The sequence below is a fragment of the Apodemus sylvaticus genome, chromosome 7 (genome assembly GCF_947179515.1).
Source record: "Apodemus sylvaticus chromosome 7, mApoSyl1.1, whole genome shotgun sequence".
NCBI classification, from domain to species: Eukaryota; Metazoa; Chordata; class Mammalia; order Rodentia; family Muridae; genus Apodemus; species Apodemus sylvaticus.
Window position 1 is genome coordinate 33,933,021 of NC_067478.1, and position 21,758 is coordinate 33,954,778.

At 49.1% G+C, this 21,758-nt stretch overlaps 1 protein-coding gene across 1 annotated transcript; it reads right to left on the bottom strand.

Moving 5' to 3' along the window:
- Positions 1–430: 430 nt before the first annotated feature.
- Positions 431–21,469, bottom strand: Ctsh (cathepsin H). Its single transcript, XM_052187664.1, has 12 exons — positions 21,269–21,469; positions 15,061–15,092; positions 14,094–14,199; positions 13,130–13,200; positions 11,184–11,288; positions 10,847–10,933; positions 10,088–10,143; positions 8,501–8,582; positions 7,649–7,717; positions 4,209–4,315; positions 1,496–1,621; positions 431–820 (listed from the first exon to the last, which is right to left on the bottom strand). Exons 1-12 carry the CDS (start codon positions 21,351–21,353, stop codon positions 745–747), a joined length of 1,002 nt encoding a protein of 333 aa, XP_052043624.1. The 5' UTR covers positions 21,354–21,469; the 3' UTR covers positions 431–744.
- Between the last annotated feature and the right edge of the window lie 289 nt (positions 21,470–21,758).

Consider the following 21,758-nt stretch of genomic DNA (forward strand, 5'->3'; position numbering starts at 1 on the left):
CACCCGGACTGGGAGCCAGCCACAGCTGAGATTTTGGGGCTGCCCTGGCTCTGCCACATCCTGGCCTCTTTGCTCCATTCTTCCTCTAGGGGTTTGAAAACAGTCGAATCTCTAAACCTGCTCTTCCTCCTGGGATCTCCATCTGGTTGGCACCAGCACCCCCGCCATACTCCAAGCTAGCAAAGCTTTTTCTGTCCAGGGAGATGGAGTAGAATGTCACTTAGAAGGGCTGGAGAGATGGCTCTAAGAGCACTGACTGCCCTTCTGAAGGTCCTGAGTTCAAATCCCACCATGGTGGCTAACAACCATCCATAACAAGATCTGACGCCCTCTCCTGGAGTGTCTGAAGACAGCTACAGTGTACTTACATATACTAAATAAATAAATCTTAAAAAAAAAAAAAAAAGAATGTCAGAGGCCTAGGCCCAGGGAGGTATTCACTGTGCATTTATTGAATACACAACATAGAAAAGGTAGCCCTTGCAGCTCTCAGTACATGAAGAGAGCTGGAAAGAGAGACACTTCTAGGTCCATGTGGGTCTGGGTCATTTAAAAACCACAATCAAAGCATATGGCTGGTGATGGTGTCACACGGGTGGGCTTGTCGCTGGTCGAGTTCTTCCTTACAGTCTTTAGGCGTCTAGACTCAGGAGTAACAGGGCCTCTGGGTGGATTTCTCGAGGGTGACATTCTTGCCGAAGGACCAGTTCCTCCCTTTGTCTGCCATCCAGTGGCCTGTGCAGCTTATACCTGAGGGATGGGGTAGGAGGCACAGGCAGCCAGGCCACACATGTTCTTCCCACGCTCAATGAGGAAGTACCTGGGCAGAGAGAAAGGATTGAGGACTGACTAGTCGCAGCTGCACCTCAGAGCTTTCTGGAATGTTCTGAAGTGGACTAGGACTTGACTTGAGAGATTAGGCCCTCAGTATTTCTCCACAGAGCAGCTACCACACGTTTATTTTATCAGCAGGAAGTGACTGGCCTCACTTTGTAACTAAACTCTTCCCTTTTCTCCTTGCACAGCCTACTTCTCCCCAGAACTGATGGCTCCCTCCTTCTGGTGTCTGAGTCTTCACATAGCCATCTAACGAACGGCCAGTACAACTTCCTAAAACTGAAATCTCTCTTTCAGGTGTGTCTGTGTGTCTCTTCATCCTGAGTCAAAGGAGGGGTTGTTACTCACTGTAACAAATTCATTGCTTTCATTTCTCAGACCCTTCCAGAAGTTGGTTTTGTTCCAGCAAGATGTTGGGTCTGCCTGTAACTCTCAGTTACAGAGTCTCATTAAGCTAATCAGTGTCCTGTCCTTTGCAGACTTGTTGGGACCTGGGATCCTATGAGGGGGGGTCTTGCTAACAGGGCCTTGGCATGCGAAGGTTCCATTCTCATGTTCCCCTTTCCTTGGCCTGACTAAAGCTTGCTGTCCAGCTCCCGCAGACTCTCTGACTTTGAGGTAGCGATGCCTCCACCTTCAGACATTAGCTTGTGCTTACCCATTGTCCCCCCACTGGGAGCCCCAAGAGTTTTTCACAATCCAGTAGAGTAATCCATTCTGTTCTCCATAACCGACAGCCAGGACTGCGTGGTTTACTTTATCCGGAGTTTTATGACAGGATTTACTGGAAATGAAAATGAAATCTATAAAGGCTTGTAGTATAGCATAAAGGCAAGGACTGTCACAAACAAGGGCTCTCTAGTGCCGTAGAGATGACTCCCATTGGAGGCAGGGTGGTGTGTTGGGTGTCAATCAGCTACGGCTCAGCCATGATGGGAGCCGACAAGTCTCATCAGTTCTCAGCCCTTCTGCTTCAGTAGTCTCCACACAGTACTGACCGCACTCCACAGTGGACCCTTCTGATTCCCAGCAAGGGGAGGAGCCCCTGCCGCTCTTCTGTAGGCAACAGTGTCCAACTAGAATTCAGCCAACTGCTCTGTTGCCTCTGCGTTCCTTCGAAAAACTACCTCGTACTTATGACAAATATGTAGGCTTGCCCTTTAGCCTCTGTGAAAAACTCCAGGACTTGAAGACAAACTGCAGTGGCCACATGTTGATTCAACGGGCATGGAGAGAAAGGGTGTGGTGGCATAAGTCTTTAATCCTAGCGCTCTGGAGACAGAGGCAGGCAGAGCTCTGTGAGTTTGAGGCCAACCTGGGCTACAGAGAGAAACCCTGTCTCAAAGAAAAGAGGGAAAGAAAAGAAAAGGAGAGAGAAAGAGAGAGATAGGGGTACAGACGTTAAATGGGCTTGGAGCTGTCACCAGTATGTGTCCCATATAGGGCAAGATGCTGAACTGCAGACAGTAGGACCCACTCTGCTCTTAGGGGGCAGTTGATCAATGAAGCTGCTCTGTAATGGTCTGCAGGATGTGCCAGTGAAGTAGGGATAGGAGCCCCAAGGAGCAGGACATAAACCAGAGGGGTGGGGAGTGAAGATTCCTTGAGGAGCAGGGGTTGTACCCGAAACTACGAGCCCTTCCTCGTGGCTCACGTGAGGGAGTAGGGGCTGAATAAGAGGAGACAAGAAGGGAGGTTTGATGGCAGGTGTGTGCAGAGGAAGAGGGAACAAGGTCACCAAGGACAGCTAAGACCCTGGGTGATGGGAAGGCCTTGGGTATTTATACCCCAGGCACCACAGGGCAGGGAGGAAAGGTGTATGCCACACACGTCTTGAGGATCTGAGTTCAGATTCCCAGCATACATGTAAACAGCCAGCTTACTTTTGTAATCCCAGTGCTAGGGAAGTAGAGACAGACAGATTCCTGGAGCACATTGGCCAGCCAGACCAGCTAAACCATTGATCACTAAGTCTAGAGAGACCCTGCCTCAAAAAATAAGAAAGTCATCAGGGAAGACACCTTAGATTGACCTTTGGCCTCCACATAACATACATATACAGGTGCATGTGCATGCACACTTGGACACACATGAATATATATCCTTGTACAGAAATTTTCATAGCCAGAAAAGTACTTAAGAAGGATTCTGGGTCCAAGTGGAGGAGGGGCCAGGATGTCTGTTGTAGGAGAGACAGATGTCAGGAACAAGCCAATGAGGAAGCATCTAAGGAAGACAGTGACGGGCTGGGGTAGGTAGGAGAGCAGAGTGGGCAGTCTGCTGTGGCTCTGGCCTCTCGCTCAGCATCATGGTCTGCTAACAGACTCAGAGGCCTCCAAGGAGCCCTGGGCAGGAGGAGCGCAGGGTTGGAGGTCTCCATGGCCACCCAGGCTGAATTGGCAGGGTCTAATAATACTCAGACCTAAGCATGGGTCCGATACTTGGAAGGGTCTTGGTGGCCCATGGATGTTCTTATCAAATAGATGGCAGTGGAGTTATGAGTGTGTCTGGCAGCTGCACAGAGGGCTGAGGGCAAAGCCCGGAAGAACATGGACCTTCTAGGTGTGGCTCAAGAACAGGACATGGAGACTGGAGAGCGGGAGAGCTAGAGAGACTCCTGTCGCCAAAGGGCAGCTTAGGGAGTGTGGACACTAGAACTCCCATATCAGACATGTGATGGGGGACACGGTGCAGCTCATGAATAGCCTACTACCCATGAGGCTCTGGGTACTCAGGTCTCTCTATGGTCCTCCTGAAGAACCAGATGGTGAACTCTCTAGCTCAGAATGCTGGTGTCTGAAAACAGCTATTTTTCCTTTCCCATTTTTGATCCTCAACTTTTTTTTTTCTTTTTTTGAGACAGGGTCTCAAGCTGACCAGACTAGGCTTACTTCCCTATGTGGTGAAGGATGGCCCTGAGCCTCTGATTCTCCTGCTTCTACCTTCTCGGTGCTTGAATTTTAGGTGTGTACCATTACACCCCATTAATGTGTTGCCAGGGACCCACTCCAGAGTGTGCTGCTGACTAGGCAAGCCCCCCATCAAATGAGGTACATCTCCATCTTCAAATACTTGACTGGATGCAGCACTTCTGTAGAGGACCACAGAGCTCTGGGCATGGAGTTTGGCCTTAGTCATGATTTAGCTCTCGGGGCTGGGCCTGCGGCATCCTTCACTACCTCTCTTTTCTCTGCTGGCATAGGGACTTGGTCCCTGACACTCAAGAACTGAAGGAGACAAATAGAGGGAACGTATGCTAAGTCTCACAAATATCATCTAATTAGGAGTCTAGGTTGAGGCAGAGGCCAAGTGCTGGCATTGAGGAGCGCCTAGTCTTATCCTGTCTCCCTCTGACTCCCCCCTCGGCTCACCTGGAGTAGACGCCACTTTGATACATCATAAAATCTTCAGTCACCTCAAAGGCAAAGCTCACGGGGTTGTATAGAGCCACAGCCTCCACCATCGCATCCTCATCATTCTGTGGACAGACAGAAGGGCTGACAGACATGCAGGGCCTCTCCCACCTCTTCTCCATGTTTATGGCCTGTTGTCTGAAGTAGGGACTGTAGTTCTAGAGCGGTGCAGGTGACCGTGAGGAACAATAGCCCCTGGCATTTAGCAGTAACACAGACTCCACCTTCTTTTGCAGAGTGCCAGCAAGCACCATTCGGATTGAATTTTGTTATTTTTTTGAGATAGGGTTGTATGTGGCCCAGGCTGGCCTCAAACTTGTTACCTCAAAGTGAGGGCCATACCGGGGGCCCGCAAGCTGAGGATGATCTCGGACGTTCTTCCTGCCTCTATCTCTAAAGTGCCGGGATTACAGGTTTGTACTACCATGCCTGGCCTGGCTTGGATGAATTTTATCTTTTAAAAACCTTTTAAAACAGGGCATGATGGCACACACCTTTAATCCTAGCACCTGTGAGGCAGAAGCAGGTGGGTTTCTGAGTTCGAGACCATTTGTGATCTACATATTGGGTTTTAGAACACCCAGAAATAAATAACAGACTGTCTCAAAACAAAACCAAAAGTAAAAATAAACAGAGATGGAGACAGAACCTGTTCGGCAAGTGTTCTGCACTTGTGTGTGCCACTCTGCCTCTCCTTTGTTGTGATGGTGGTGGTGGGTCAAACCCAGGATCAAATCGTGTGCAAGCAGGTTTTCTATGACTAAGCTACACCTCATTTAGATTGTTATCTGGCTTATAGTTCTTCCTCCCAAACCAAACCCTTGTGGCTTCGGTTTACCCTCCCTATCTGAGTGTCTGGGAATCTCTCATCTGTCTCCCTTACGACCTCACACACAGCTCGGCCATTCAGTCTCTCAGTCACCACTGACCACTGAGGCCACCCTAGGAACGATGCAGAGATGAGTGTGTGGCGCTCCCAATACTCCACATCCAGGAAGACAATCTCGGGAACCTCACTGGTGGAGCCCAGATCTTACAGACCCACAAATTAGGTAATAACTATACGGGTGTGGAAGCGAGACCAGCCAAGGCTTTGAGCCTTCTGAAAAGCACCTGCCACATTGGTAGGGGAAGGCAAACAAAAGGGAGTCACGGGAGATTTTTGGAGGCAGGGGGATAGCAGCAGCCAGAAGCACCTGGTAGACCTCCTCAAAAGTCTCCCTCCAGGGCAGGGTGGGTGGTTCCCACACTGTGTTTCAAAGCACCCCAGTTAGGAAAGACCTGAGAGGGGGGTCATGGTAACAGGATGACCCCTTAGGAATGGGACTGAGTCTGGAGGTTCAGTGAGTTGAGGCCCATGCTTAGAGAGGAGCAGACAGGAGGAGACAGAGTGCAGATCTCCCGCCTGTCCTGACTCAGGCAACTGGTTCCTTCCAAGTACTGCTAGATTTCTGGGGGGCACAGGAGATCACAGAGGCCTGCCTCATTAGGGCAAGAATCTTGGCGGCCAGCATGTTTCTACTGCTGTCCCTTGTCCTGTCTGAGAGTTTGGCCTGCTCTCTGGGGCTCTGCTTGGGCTCCTGACGTGTCTTCCTGGGATCCAGACAACAGGTAACTTTTGAGAGCTTCATTCACTTCCTGGTAGAGTATAGTGGCCCAGAGGGCCAGTCTTGGTGGGTGTGTTAAAAAAAACAGGTTTCTTTTCAGGAGATGATACTATCCTGCAGGAACTGGGCTACGTTGCTGAGGTGGCAAATGTCAGTTGTGGAGTGACATTTCTCAGTTCAAATCCAGCCCCACCTCCTGGCTCCTGGGCACATATTTTTTTAAGCTCCTCTGAGACTTAGTTTTCTCATCTTTCAAATGGAGGTCATGACCACATTCCTGCCATACGTTATTTGGAGACGATGCCTATCAGGTGGCTTTATACCGCCTCTAATCACTCCAAACTGTTTTGCTATGGAGAGCTTGGCATGCCCTTCAATTGGATGGCAGCCGCTGTCCTTACATCAAGTACAAGCTTGTGGCACACGCCCCCTTCCCTGCACACCACATCTGCACACACCGTGGAGGTCTCTCACATCATACACACGTCTCCCTGATGCAGCCCACGTCTCCCAGACTCATGAGGCCCCTCATGCGTGCTCACACGTTCTCTTGGAAAAGCAGGGTATGACTGTGTGCTCAGGAATGCTGTCCTTCCAGTACGACAGACATTACCATCTTTGAGTGACCCTGATCAGACTCAGTAAGTTTGACTTGCTGATGTTCCCTCCTAGGAGAAGGGAGGGAGGCTCATGAGACTCTCACCTATGGTTCCAGAGACTCCCCCACCCCAGCCCCTGTCAAGGCTGTATAAACTCTGTCCCGGCTTTATGTGGGTTATACAGGTTCTAGTGTGCACAAGAGGCGGCATGTGCTATCTGTGCAGCTATGTGAAGTTGTTATCTTCTCCAGGATGGAACATTCTGATGACACAGTTGTTTTTGAGGTTACTCACATTCCTGTAAGTAAGCCCGACAAACTCAAAGGTTCACCAAGCTAGACTTGGGTACGAGGTGATTCTTTTGGTCTGTTGTTGGTACCCTAGCTGACATGAGCAGGCATCTATCAATATCTTATTGGGAGAACTGAACATGTTTCCCCAGTACTTAAGGTGAGGTGTGGCATACCTTATTAGAGGAATGATTGGTTACTCTCTTTCCCTCAGCCTGGGTGCTGAAGGGAGACCAACAACACAGGATACACACAGCTCCCCCTAAGCCACAGGCAGGTGACAGGGGTGAGACACACTGTCCCTTTCAGACTTGAGGATGGCAGGGGCTGCAGCAAATCCTAGCTTGACCTGACTGACAAGCACTTGCTCCTCCCCTTCCCACATACTGACTTGCCTGGTCTAGCCTCGAGTGCAATGGTTCTCAACCCGTGGGTCTCAACCCCTTTAGGGGGTGCTGTTGAACGACTGATCCTTTCACAGGGGTCACATATCAGATATATACATTATGATTCATACCAGTAGCAAAACTACAGTTATGAAGTAGCAATGACTAACTTTATGGTTGGAGGTCACCACTACATGAGGAACTGTATTAAAGGGTTGCAACATTAGGAAGGTTGAGAACCACTGTGCTAGAGGGACGGTGGAGATTATCACTTGCATTTTAGACAAGAAAACAGACCCACAGGCACAAAGCGCCCTGAAAACTTGTAACTCAGAACCCAGAGCATCTCCTGTCACCCCATGATTCCGTCCTGTCTTTCACCACACAGCCTTTATGGTGAGCAGCAGTCGGCAGTAACCCAGACTCCTTTATCCGTGACAAGCTGCCCAGAAGAGCTGCTCTTGTGGTCTCCATAGCAGAGCACACTCCCTAGCTAGAGGTGGACGCAGTACTCACAAGTGTGATGTTGACAACATTCTTGACAAATGCGACAGCTTTTTCGGGGTTGAATCTGCACTGACCATCCTGTTCGGGGTGAAATAGGGAAGAGAACACAAATTAGAGATGCTTAACCTTCCTTCGGCTGAGGTCACATTCTCCCCATGAACGATGACGGCATTTTCTAAGCAGTCTGCATGCACCGTGGGCTTGCTGACAGTGGCACTCCTGAGGGACTTAGAAGTATCCTTGTCCTTAAAGGAGCAAGAGACACACACATAGTGTGTGGTCAGAGCCCAAAGAGGGACCTGAGCCAGCAGCGCAAGGAAATCAAGAAAGAGAAGTTGAGTTGAACCCTATATAGCAAGGTTGGAGGAATGGTCCAGGGAACGTGCTGACCAGAGGCAGGCAGAGATTAAGTCACCAGACAGAAATTGGGGGAGAGGGACATGGTTTGTGGGAGCCGGGAATTGATGGGCTTAATGACAGGAAAGACTTGGCCTTGTGGGGGTGAAGCAGATCCAAGGAGCCTCTAGGGATCTCTGACCAAGGTGGGTCTATAGGTCGAGCTGGTCAGAGAGACCAAGGGTGAGGGTAGATAGGTGTTTCCTGATGAAGAGACCAAATTCTGGATGGAGGCGGACACAGGTTGGACCAGTGGAATCTCAAAAGGAATAAGGCAATATAAGTTGAGGTAGAAATGTCTTGAAGAAGGTCATTCATGAAAGAGAGCAGGATCGACAAGAGGTCCCTGGTAAGAGTGAAGGGCACAAGCAAAGCACCACAAAGGCTCCCAACTGAATGGCAGCAGGGTGGGGGAGGACAAGGGTGAAACGGAGAGGAGACACAGCTGAGGCCACCCACGGTTACCTTGCCCATGTAAGGGTAGCTGTTTTCTCCCATGATGCCCTTGTTGTAAAGGATGTACTCGAAGGCCTGGCTGGGGAGACCTCTGAAAGAAGAACACACTCGTAAGCTCTTCTGGGCCTGGCCTCACAGACAGGACTGGGCATCAGCGCTGGAGCCTGCTGCTGTGTGTCCTTGCCCAGATCACTGGGCACTTGTAGGGCATGGTCCAGTGGCAGAGGTTTCTGAGAGTTCAGCAATGTTTCCTGGTCTCAGCCACTGGAGTCTGCATGAGCCACAAGTGTCCCTCTGGGACAGGGACCCCTGGCAGGAGAAGCAGGCAGCCCCTCAGGAGGCTGAAGGAATCACCATCAGCACAACGTCATCTGTTCCAGGCATCCTCACGGCTAGTGTTCTGCGGATAGCCCGCCTGACCCCTCGTGTCAGCTCCAGGTAGTAGCTACTACCATGCCCGGGGCCACAATCTGAATTCAGACTTTGGAGATTCTAAAGATCAATCTTTCCTACCTTACTACCGCCCACCAACAAACCAATGAACAAACCAATCAGCCAATAAATCACTCAGCAGACGCCGCTTTGTCCAGCCTTTGCTCTTCTCCACATGACCCATGTTAACACCTGACCTATGACATGCTTGTGCACGGCTTATTTAGGTCTGAGGAATGTCGATCTCTGTGTGTTCTATCATCTCTTGGGTCACCAGTGCCTAGCCCCACAGGGGCACATGATGGGAACTGGGACTTGAAAAGAAAGTGGCTGTAAGGTCATGAACCGAAGCAAACAGACTTCCAAAGATGGTGGGACTGACTCCAGCATGCACGGGCGGTCCGAAGATGGACAGAAGAAAGAGATAAAAAGTGAGGGGAAACTGAGCATCCTGGCAGGCTGTAGCATCAGGCCTGGATGGATCCCTGGACTCAGGCTACAACATGGCTTTCTGCAAGAGACCCTGCTAGTCACTGCTGCCAGAGGAGATGGTGCATGAGATGTCCCTCTGAGGATCACTGAGGGCAAGTGGGTCTGACCAGAAGTCAAGGCTGGGAATGTGCCCTAGAGGACCCTAGGGGACACTTTCTGCATATTATATGCCCAGAAACACGTTTAACCACACAAACTCTCAGAGATCAGCTCACATGACCAAGAGAGGAGGGTAAGTGTCGTGAAAATGGGAGCTACTTCCTAGTGATTTATTACGAGGATGACCAGGAAGCTGGCTTAGTACAGCTTTATGCATGGCTACATTTCCAAAACTCTCAGAGCTCTCATGACTGGGGCAGCTTGTGCTTCAGGTAACGTGTCTAAGGGCCCATCAGTTCTCCATGTGTGAATGTGGAGTTTGGAGGGTGGTATGTTTCTTCCTCTATTGATTCCTTCGACCACCTGTCCTGAGACTTTGGTGACTAGTGAGGCTGACCATGCTGAGCACAGGGCTGGGTGACATCTTGGAAGGAAGCTGGACTTTTATCCCTAAACCTTCAGTTGTGAGATCCTTTGATTCTCTACTGATGGGGGAGGATGGGCTATGACCAAATCAGACAGCAGCAAATGAGGGAGACGAGAAGGGGTGAGCATTCCCACTCCCGAACATACCCTTCGCAGCCATGATTGTTGAAGGCCTGGGCACAATCCACCAACTGCTGCTCAGCCTAGAGGAAGAAGCACAGCGCCCGTGAGGAGATGGCTGAGAGGCCCTGGAGGTGCTGTTGTGAGGCGCCAGCATTCACTAGCTCCTGCAGCTGGCACATGCTGGGAGGGGCTCCAAATGACCTGGCTGCCAATCAGGTGGGAGGGCACCAATAGGCCCTCCATCCTAATGAGCACTCATCCCGTAGAGGCACACACAGTGTGAACAGTGCATCTCAAGGTACTGTTCTAGAGGGAGAGGGGTCAGGTCCAGCCACTGACCGTCACTCCTGACTTTCCTCCCTATACAGTGGGACAATTCTGTCACTTATGGGGCCCTTCCCTTGGGGGTTAGTGGATAGACAGATAGGCTCTAGCTCTCCTCTGCATGAAGATAAGAAAGCACGGTAAAGGGCACAGCTCCTAGACGGGGTTATCTCCTTGCCAGTGCTGTCCAGAGCTCTTATTGATAAAGTACCAGGCTGAAAAACTGAGGAATGTGGATACCCACATTGACTCAGGAAGGAGCCCTGAGGGCCTTTCCTCACTCCCATTCTTTTTGGGAAAACATTAGCTGAGCTTCTCAGGCTAAATGTCATCAAGGTTGGGACCGGGAGATCCAACAGAACTAGAACTCTTGGCTGACACCATGAATGACCCTGAAGGCCCAGGCCCAATGCTGAGAGGTGTGGTCTGTAGGAGACAGGCCTATGGCTGACTTCTTACCAAAGACAGCATTTTCCCACTGGCGATAGCCACAGCTGACTCTAGGGCCCCCGTAGTGGAGAAAGTCCAGCAGCTGCCACAGGCCCCCTAGGGAGAACACACAGAGTAGAGGGAGTCAAGGACTGTGCCCTCAGGACACAGCTCCACCCACCAGTGTGGGCACCACCAAGCAGTGACACCCGGAGCCCTGCAGAGGAGGGGACTGGAGAGATAGAGGGAAAGGGCAGCATCAGGGCATGCTTGCAGAGGTGCTGTGAGCATCTGAGTTCTCCATCCTACTATGAGGTCTGACCGCATGGCTGTTTTGGAGGGAAAATGTGGGGCCTGCCATGCGTACCTGATTTTTCACTGCTGAAACAACATTTCCTTTCTTCCGCCAGTCCATGGAGGAAGGGTAGGGGCCAGTGCCACGGAGGTAGTTACCTCTGGTGGCCGAGCAGTTCTGAAAGAACCAAACACATTATTTTCGAGGAAAACGTAATCGTTGAAAGGGAATGAAGGGTCTGGGGAGATGGTTCAGTGGGCAAAGGGTTTGTTGTTGGCAAATGAGGACTGGGATCTTCACAGCTATGTAACTTTGTCACCCTAGTGTTGGGGGTGGGGCGGGAGACAGGTAGATCCTGGGGACTTGGTCAGAGAGTCTAGCTGAACAGGTGAGCTCTAGGTTGTGGTGGAAGTGGGTTGGTTGTGGCACCCTGTAATCCTAGCACTCAGGAGGCAGAGGCAGATGGTTTCTTCAAGGCCAGCCTAGGTTTACATAAAGAGTTTGAGGTCAGTCAGGGCTGCATGAGACCTTGTTTGAAAAAAAAATGGTGTAGGGACTGGAGAGATGGCTTAGTATTCAGCAGCTGAGGGCATAGGCTGTTCTTCCAGAGGACCCAGGTTTGGTTCCCACCACATTAGATAGCTGACAACTATAACTTCAACTTCCGGGGATCCAATACTTTCATCTTCTGGCCTCCATGGGCACCACATACATATGGCATAAACATATATGCACACACACACACACATGTGCACCTAAATACATAAAAAATAAGTCTTAAAAAATTTAAGATGGAGAAGATTGGAGGAAGACAGGGATGCTAGCTGTGGCCTCTCGTGTGCACATGTTGGAGTATAGGCAAGTGCACTCACACACACATCCACACAGGCATCCACCACACAGGTGTATCTACCACACACATGCATATCACACATATACACACACAACACACACATATACCATACACATACACATTGACCAAGTACGTGCAGACACCACACGGGTTCAAGTACACATGCGCATACACACATACGAAAGGGAATGGGAAATGAAAACTTGAGTGTGGTACCACCCACCGCGAGCAATTCTGAAATAGAGGCAGGAGGACAGGAGTTCAAGGTTAGACCTGGTTACATATCAAGAACCAGGCCAGAGGCAGGCGGTGGTGGCACACGCCTTTAATCCCAGCACTCTGGGAGGCAGAGGCAGGTGGATTTCTGAGTTCAAGGCCAGCCTGGTACAGAGTGACTTCCAGGACAGCCAGGGCTACACAGAGAAACCCTGTCTCAAAAACACCAAATCCAAAAAATCCAAAAAGAAAGAAAGAAAGAAAGAAAGCCGAGCAAGCCACGAGGACCAAGCCAGTGAGCAGCATTCCCCGGTGGGCTCTGCATCAGCTTTTAGGCACGCCTTTAATCCCAGCACTTGGGAGGCAGAGGCAGGCAGATTTCCGAGTTCGAGGCCAGCCTGGTCTACAGAGTGAGTTCCAGGGCAGCTGGTGCTACACAGAGAAACCCTGTCTCAACAACAACAACAACAACAACAACAACAACAACAACAGCAACAACAACAAAAGATCCAGGCCAGAGTCTTGCTGCAACTTGATATGGCATGGCTGGTTGATATTCATGGAAGATCTACCCTTTTCTGAAGAGAAACAGGAGTGGATTGGGGTTCCAGGAGAGAAGAGGTAAAGGGGGGATGGGAGGAGAAGAGGAAGAAGAAACTGCAGTCGGGATGTTAAAAATAAAAAAGTCTGTCTGAAATTCACTTTGAAGAGGGCACCTGTATTTTATCTGCTACTTCTAGATTATGGGTTCATGTTGTTAAGGCCAGAGCCCTGGACTGAGGGCTGCAGAGAGATGGATACTCCTGCTCCCCCAAAGGACACCCATGCACCCACATGCATGGCTGGAGACAGGGCTGAATCTAGCTGGAGACAGGACACGCGGGCCTAATGCTTATTTCACAGGTTTGAGTGGAAAAACCCAGATTTATTTACAATGAAGTTCACTAACCTGAGGCTCTGACCAAAGGAATTTGTGTTTTATTTCTGCAAAGCTCATATCTGAAAACTGGTTCAGCGCCACTGAAAAAGAAAAGGGAAAGCAAACTAAACAAAGCTGCAGTGAAATGGAGGGTCGTAGTGAACCGCTAACAAACAAGAATCCTTGTTCACCCATGTTCTATGCATAACCACTACAACTTGGGCTCTATAAAGTTCTATACTTTGTATGATTCATTATAGCAAGGTCAACTGATACTGTGCCTCTGAGAAGTCTGGGCAGACAGACACACCCCAGAGTTGCTGGTGGATGAAGTAGATCTGGGGTGCACCTAGGCGCCCACTGTTTTAGATTCCCACCGTGAGGCTGGTGAACACCCAGGTAATGTCTGGCCACCTGCAGTGTACCCAGTGTTCAGTACAACCCAGCCAGTTCCACTTCAACCCAAGCCAGCCCCTGCTCCAAGGTTGTAAGCTAGTACCAGACAGAAAAAGGCAGAACTTCCGTTTTCCTTTCAGTTCATGCTTGCTGCCCAGAGTGCCTTTAGCTGGGCTGCCGTCATTGCCCAGAGACTGCAGTGGTCAGGCTAGACGTGCTTCTAGTGACCCTCGCCAGGAGTGAGGCTGTACTCCTGCAGTTCATGGGCTCAGAGCAGTCTGAGAGACAAGGCCCCCCAGCGACCCGGGCAGATCTTGGTTGTGTGTGCTGTACCCTCAGATGGAGTGGGGTAGAAGCTCCTGTAAACGTCACTTCTCCCACAGATTACCAGTACCGTCTACATTTATATCCTGGACAGAATCCAAGATTCACCAAAGGCTCCCTCAGATTCTGAGTCTCTGCTCTCTACGCCCGCTAGCCCTGAGTGGATCCTTTTTACCAGCCTGTGGCACTAATTATTTTCTTTCCAGGTCTGAGGTGCTCCCCCGCCCCTCCTTCTCTCAGAGGCCTGGCTGGAGGAAACAGGGCTACCCAGTACTTTTAAATGTGTGGTTCCTCTGGTTGTGGGCATGAATCTTCCTCCAGTTGTTGGCAAACATCTGTAGTCTGTGGTTGTACTCCTCCGAGCTGTACGTCTTTTGATGCTAAAACAAAACACACCAGCAGCCAAGTCCTGAGAATAGGTGAGTGAAACTAACCAGAGGGGGTCATTTTAGAGATTTCCCCATCCCCTCCCAACACTCCTCCAGGGTGTCATGTATGTAGGCTGATTTCAAATGTCCCTAGACAAAATGATCACAAGCATCTAAGATTCCTATCCTACCTCTACCCCTCAAGTGCTGGATTACAGGCATGTGTCACCATGCCTGGATTACATGGTGCCGGGGTGCAGAGTTCTGTGCATGCTAGGTAGGCATGCTCCCTACTGAGCTGAATCCCCAGCCTGTGGAGGTTTTCGTTCTGCCACTATCTCAGGACAGATCTATAGCTGACTCCTTTCTTGTTCTCTACCGCCAATTATCAGGAAGTTACAAAGCAATCCTTTACCTCCAGGGACCTGTGGGCAGAACGAAGACCATGCAACTGTCAGGACACCAGATAAGAGTTCAGGAGACCCCAGTAAGGAGACCCTGCTAAGAGGAGGTAGCCGACAGGCACCATGATGCATTGCTGAGCCAAGCGTACAACTGATCTACCATTTTCAAGCTGTACACACTGATGTCCTCAATAGATTCTGCAGCCATGATGCCAAATGCTCTGACTATGAACCACAGGGATGAAGAGAAGGCCTGGAAGGCGTCTGCCAGGCTCCCCCCGGGCAACACTATTTGGAAGTTCACTTCACTGTCTCCTTCCTAGAGTTTGGTCAGTTTGAATCGTGGAAAGACCCTGGGACAGGGCAAGGTTGGGAAAGTGTTCTTTTGTCTCAAATCTGTTACAGTTTAGTTTGCTAACTGGAAGCTTTGTGATGAGAGAAACTTTAAAAGAAGAAGTTGGCCACTGACCTGTTTCATCCATGACTTAAAGTGAAACTTTTCTGTAAAGAAAAGAAAAAGAAAAGTTAATTAGGTCTACACATGCCTCGTGATCATGTTGAGTCTAAAAGCCTAGGAGGGCACTGGGGGGCTGATTTGCATTTTATTAATTTACTACTACTACTACTACTACTACTACTACTACTACTACTACTACTAAGAGACAGGGTCTCACTCTGTAGTCTTGACTGGCCTCAAACTCACAGAGATCTACCTGCCTTTGCCTCAGAGGGCAGGAATTAAAAGCATGTGCCACCACACCTAGTGGATTTGCATTTGCAAAATACCAAAGTGGAGGTTGATGTGGGCTATCTAAAGCTTGGGTAAAAAGGAACTCAAACTCTTTCTGGTTTATTGCCACAAGAAAATTTGAGAAACTGCTATTTCTACGTGGTATGTGGGGGAGGTGTGCAATCATGTGTGCACACGTGAAGGCCATAGTTGAGTAGATCTCTCCCTCTCTCCCCCCTCTCTCTTTCTCTCTCTCTCATATTTCTTTCTTTTTTTTTCCCCCCGAGACAGGGTTTCTCTGTGTAGCCCTGGCTGTCCTGGAATTCACTCTGTAGACCAGGCTGGCCTCGAACTCAGAAATCCACCTGCCTCTGCCTCCCAGAGTGCTGGGATTACAGGCGTGTGTCACCACCGCCCGGCTCCCATATTTCTTGAGACAGAGTTCTTCTGGAAGAACCTGGAGCTCAGCTATTCAACTATATAGGCTGGCCAGAAAGTCCTGGGATCCTTCTGCCTCTTCCTTTCAGCTCTGGGGTTATAGGTGTGCACCCCACATCTGACTTTCTATGTGGGTGTTAGGGAGCAGGACTCAGGCCCTCAGGCTTAGGCCATAAGCAGCACTTTGCCCACTGAACACCCCCATCTGTGATATACTTAAAAGTTTGAGATTATATTTATTGATGTGTGTGTGTGTGTGTGTGTGTGTTTGTACACGTCGGAAGATAGCTTTGTGGAGTTGGGTCTTTCCTTTTACCAAGTGTATCGTAAGGATCCAACCCAAGTGTGGTAGCAAATGCTTGGAAAAGCAGAGATCAGACAAGATATAGATTTCCAGCTTTCCTGAGCTGTCACCCTTGCTGGGGAGGATTTGTGCTGATGCAGCGCTGAGTTATTTCTGTTCCTGTAACTAACCCCTGACCCGCACTCCAGTAAGTCATACCAGGAAAACTCATTGGCTCATCAAGCTGGACTTTGGTGGTATTTACTTTGGTTTGTCACTCATTCTCTGTCTGGGGTAAGCAGATTTTTTTCATGTCTACCCAGAAATAGAATTTTGAAGTATTAGGAATATTTTATTGCTTCAAGGGGTGCAATCTACATGATTCTGTTCAGTCACTGAAATTCATGTTTAATGATTAGGGTACTTTTGCCACTTCAGTTCAAGATAAAGTTAATTGAAGACGTGGATACATTTGCCTCACTTTCCTGAGATTTGGGATTACAGACATGTACCACCATGTCCAGTGAGAGTAACTGTTTTACCTTTAGCAATGTCCATGGTTACTGATATTACTCATCATTGTCGCCTAAATGGAGCCACAGGTAATGGGAAAAGAAATGGGTGTGGTCATGTCTCCTATAAAACTTTAAAAAGTTTGTGCATTCTAGCTATATCCTCCCTTGTACACAATTTAAAATTTCCATTTTAAATTTAAATACCTGAGCCGGGTGGTGGTGGCACAAGCCTGTAATCCAAGCACTCTGGGAGGCAGAGGGAGGCGGATTTCTGAGTTCGAGGCCAGCCTGGTCTACAGAGTGAGTTCTAGGACAGCCAGGGCTATACAGAGAAACCCTGTCTCAAAAAAACCAAATCCAAACAAACAAACAAACAAAAAAAAAAAATACCTGCAAAAGATGTATTCCAATGTATTGTGTGTGTGTGTGTGTTTTAAAAGATTTATTTATTTATTTTACTTATATGAGTACACTGTAGCTGTCTTCAGACACACCAGAAGAGGGCATCAGATCTTATTACAAATGGTTGTGAGCCACTATGTGGTTGCTGGAAATTGAACTCAGGACCTCTGGAAGAGCAGTCAGTGCTCTTAACCTCTGAGACAACTCTCCAGCCCTCCAATGTATTGTTAATGTTTTAAATTTCTATTTTTTTTACAATGTGTACATATGTTGTACCTGCACACACTACGGTGTGACTGTAGTGGTCAGAGACAACATTCAGAAGCATGTTCTTGCCTTCTACCATGTAGATTCTGGGAACTGAACTCAAGGCGTTAGGTCTGGTAGCAAGCACCTTTCCTCTCTGAACCATCTCATTGGCCCCTTAGGTTAAATATTGACATTTATGGCTAGGGAGATGGCTGAACAGTTAAGCCACTAGCCATGAATGCAAGCGGACGGGAGTTTGTATCTACAGAACCTATTAAATGCCAGTAGAATATGAAAGCTAACCTGTAGTTCCTCCTGGGGTGGCCGGGCCAGGGGCTACCCAGAGGGCATTCAGTAGCACTAGCCAAATTGCTTTGACTGACAGACCTGGCCTCAATGAAGAAGGTTCAATCAAGAACAATTAAGGAAGGTGCCTGATAATTAACCTTGGGCATGCACACATATTTATACACGTGTATATACATGAGAATATACATGCATATACTGCTCTACACACAAACACAAGAGCTGGATACCTTGCTGTTGTGGAGGTGCAGCCTGTTAATCCTAGCTTTGCGGAAGCTGAGGATGGAGGAGGAGGAGGAGTTCAAATGGTAGTCTAGGCTACACAAAAGATGCTACCTCAAAGCCCCACCCGCAACAGCAACAACAAAAGAGTTGGATATTTTACATGTTTTTTTTTCTCCTTGAACACCTGCTTTTCTGTTAGCCTAAGAAATAACACTTATATTAAAACACTTATAACCTATCTCTTTTTCTGCAACACAAAAGATCGATCAAGATTATTTTTGCTTCCTAATCATTATAAAGTTATTCTCGATTGAACAACAATTGAAATGATTATGAAGACCTTGATTTTTTTCCAAGTATATTTTACACTATGAAGAGTCATTGTTAAACCTAAAAAAGTAAAACTTGAGTGGAAATGTATCTTTTGTATGTGTGTTTAGAACAGCATCTGGCTAAATAGCCCAGGCTAACCTTGAATTCATAATCCTTACGCTTTAGCTCTATCAGTACTGGGTTACAGGCCTGTAGTGGCTATTCCTGGTTGTCAACTTGACTATATCTGGAATGAACTACAATCTAGAATTGGAAGGCTCACCTATGATCCTAATCTGGAGGCTCAGAGATATAAGTTTCTGACCTGGATCTTGGCATGGAGATCTTGAAGCATAGTGGCTATGAAGTCCAGAAGATTAAGACAAGGAGATCTCCGAGTTCAAGATCATCTGGGATTAAAGGCATAGAGGCACACACCTTTAATCTGGGCCATACCCTCTGCTGGAGACCCACAGCCTTTAATCTGGGCTATACCCTCTGCTGGAGATCTATATAAGGACACTGGAAGAAGGAAGATTTACTCACTCTTCCTTGCCTGCTTGCCTCATGGGACTGAGCAACTGCTAGATCCTTGGACTTCCATCCACAGCTGCTGCTGACCATAGTTGGGGAGTTGGACTATAGACTGTAAGTCATTGACAAATTCCCTAACTATATAAAGACTATCCATATGTTCTGTGACTCTAGAGAACCCAAGCTAATACAAGGCCTCTGTAATCTGGTCAAATGGGTAGCTTGGAAGTAAAGGGTCTAGTCTGGTGGCACTGATGCCATCTGTGTCCAGATCATTTGGGATGATTCCATGTGGCCCCAGGGGATTCCTAGGGATCTATGTCAACATAGCAAGATGAAGTCCATTGCAGTGTGGCAGCTACATCTCTATCTAAAAGCTGCAGAAGCTAAGTCAGGACCATGGGGGCGGGTGTGTGTGTGAGGAGGAAGCGTAGTCCCTCAAGACAGGCCCTGAGCCAGGTGCAGGGGATCCCACACCAGGCTAAGGGCCTGCTGCGGCTGAGGCCTTCAGAGAAGACAGTCCAGGACCGGCTCAGCAGCCGGCCGAATTTAGAGCTAACTAGTGCCTCTTAGGGTAGGGGTTGGGAGTTTCGGGGAGGTGGTGGTGGTGGTTTCCAAACCAACAAGAGGAAGAAAGCCCCAGAATTCTTCAGTGTTGGTGGACGAAAGCACAGATGACCTCAGACCCATCCCGAGCTTACTCTGATGAAATAAAATTCATTTCATAAATTTATGTTTTTTGCATGTGTGTGTCGAGTGTGTGTGCCGTGTATGGTGCACTGTGTACTCACAGACATGTCCCATGTTTTCCTGTCTTGCACTTCGCTTTACTGAGGCAGGGGTCTTTAACTGAACCCAGAGCTCACCGATTCTAGGTAGTCTAGCTAGCCTGTTTACCCCAAGACCCTTCCATCGTGGCCTCTTGAACGTGGTGATTACAGGTGCCTGCTATGCATGGCCAGCTTTTGCAGAGTTTGGGGAATAAGGACTCTGGCTCTCAGACCTGTATACTAAGGGCTTTAAGCACTGAGCTATCTCGCTAAAAGGAACATTATTTTAACTAGGGCTTGGCACATGCCTATAATCTCAGTACTTGGAGATAGAGACAAGAAGATCAGCAGTTCAAAGTGATCCTTGGCTATTTAATGAGTTAAAAACAGAACAAATAAAACCCAAAAGGGCCGGAAGGGCTCATAGGGTCCCATCCCTGCCAAAAGATTTACAGGCAATTAATAGTAGCCAGGGGAGGGAAGATGCCTTTTCTCGGCTGGTAAGGTAAAGGTGACCAAGCTGGGCAGTGGTTGCACATGCCTGTAATCCCAGCACTCTGAGAGGCAGAAGCAGGCGGATTTCTGAGTTCGAGGCCAGCCTGGTCTACAGAGTGAGTTCCAGGACAGCCAGGGCTATACAGAGAAACCCTGTCTCAAAAACAACAACAACAACAACAAAAAGGTAAAAGCGACCATGTTTTTGATAACCCTAATAAAGCCCAGAGGGTCACAGAAAGATATGAGGGAAGGATGGAGGGGGGGAGGGAGGAAGGGGGAAGGGAAGAGAGAGGAGAGGAAGAGAGGGAAAGAGAGGGAGAGTGAAAGAGGGAGAGAGGGAGAGAACTCGACTAGTTTCTGACTGATTTCGCTGATGCCATCTGTGTCGGGATCATTTGGGGTGTCTCCATGTTGCCCCAGGGGATCCCTACGGATCCATGCCAGCACATGAAAAGTGATTTGCGATGTGGCATTTACATCTCTGCTCTGTAAGCCCTAGACCTGGTCCAGAAGCTCAGCCAGGGCCTGTTCTCTCTAGGAAATAGTTACATAGTGAGTTACAAAAAAGAAAGAAAAGGGGCAAGCTGGGAACAGGAAGTGGAAATGGGAGGGGGCCATAGAGGGTGATGAAGGCTGAAATACGACCAGAATATGTTATAAACACCTATGAAAATGTAATAATGAAACTTATTATTAAGTACAATTAATATATGCTAATAAAATCATTTTCGTGTGTCCTGCGGAAAGACCGTCAGCGGGGCTAGGAAACCACAGACCACCACCTACTTTCCAGCCAGGGGGCTTTGATTGACCAGCTCTTGACACTTCAAAATGGCTGGCACGGGGGTGGGGGTGGTCGTGGGGAGGAGGGAGCGCCTGAAAAGCTTTTAACTTCTGTCTTCACTGTCCATAAATAAACATTAGACCAAGCTACCCGTCACAGCTGCGCAGGTCCCACAAGCGAGCCTTTAGGAGTTGCTACAGAGACCCACGTTGTACACAGCTAAAATCTTTACTAGTTTAGTCTTCGCTCGCCCTTTGCCAAGAGTCAAGGCGGCTTTCCCGAGCCAGCTTTTCCAGGCACACCGCAGACGCTAGGGTTAAAACTGCTGTGGGTGCAGTGTGTTCTCCAGGGCAGGGAGTCACCCAGTATGGCACAGTCGGACTAATAACCAAGGCGAGGCAATCCCCGGGGAGGCCGAGTCCACGGAAAGTACAGGCTGGGATGTCCCGCTCCCGTGGCGGGGCAGGAAAGTTCTGTGACCTCAGCTGTCGGGCAGAAGGGGCTGAAGGCGTCTAGATCTGAGCCAGAAGGATTCGGATCACGCCGGGTGCGTGTCCCCCGAGACTAGCCCGAAGCTTCCCGGTCCCCCTCCGGTGCCCCCGAGCCCTGCGCTCCACTTTCTCCCTCGTACCTATGGCGTTCACGGTCAGCTCCGCGGTGGCCCCCGCACTCAGCAGCCAGGCCCCAGCGCACAGCAACGGCAGCGCAGCCCACATCTCGGCGCTCACTGCCCGGTCCTGCCAAGCGCCCTCCGAGCCCAGACTGTGGGAAGGAGGTGGGGCGACGCTGGCCTCCGCCTAGGAGATGCTGGTTTCTCTCCCGCCCCCTGCGGCCATTACACTCCTGCTCTTGGGAAGAAGGGCTCTCTCAGGGCCTGACCCTGAAGACTCTTTCCTGCCAAGTGGGAAGAAGCGCAGCCTAATCCCCAATTTCCGGTCTGTCCCCATCCCTGGTAACTTCATCTCCATGGAAATTTCTTGAACCATAGCTCCCTGGCCTTCCCTACAGCTTGGAATGAAGTAACCAGAGGGCTCTCTGGACTGCTCACCAGTTTGGGTTGGTTCTGAGGAAGTCACATTTACTTACTTGGCCTTTTTTTGTTTTGTTTTTTGGTTATTTTG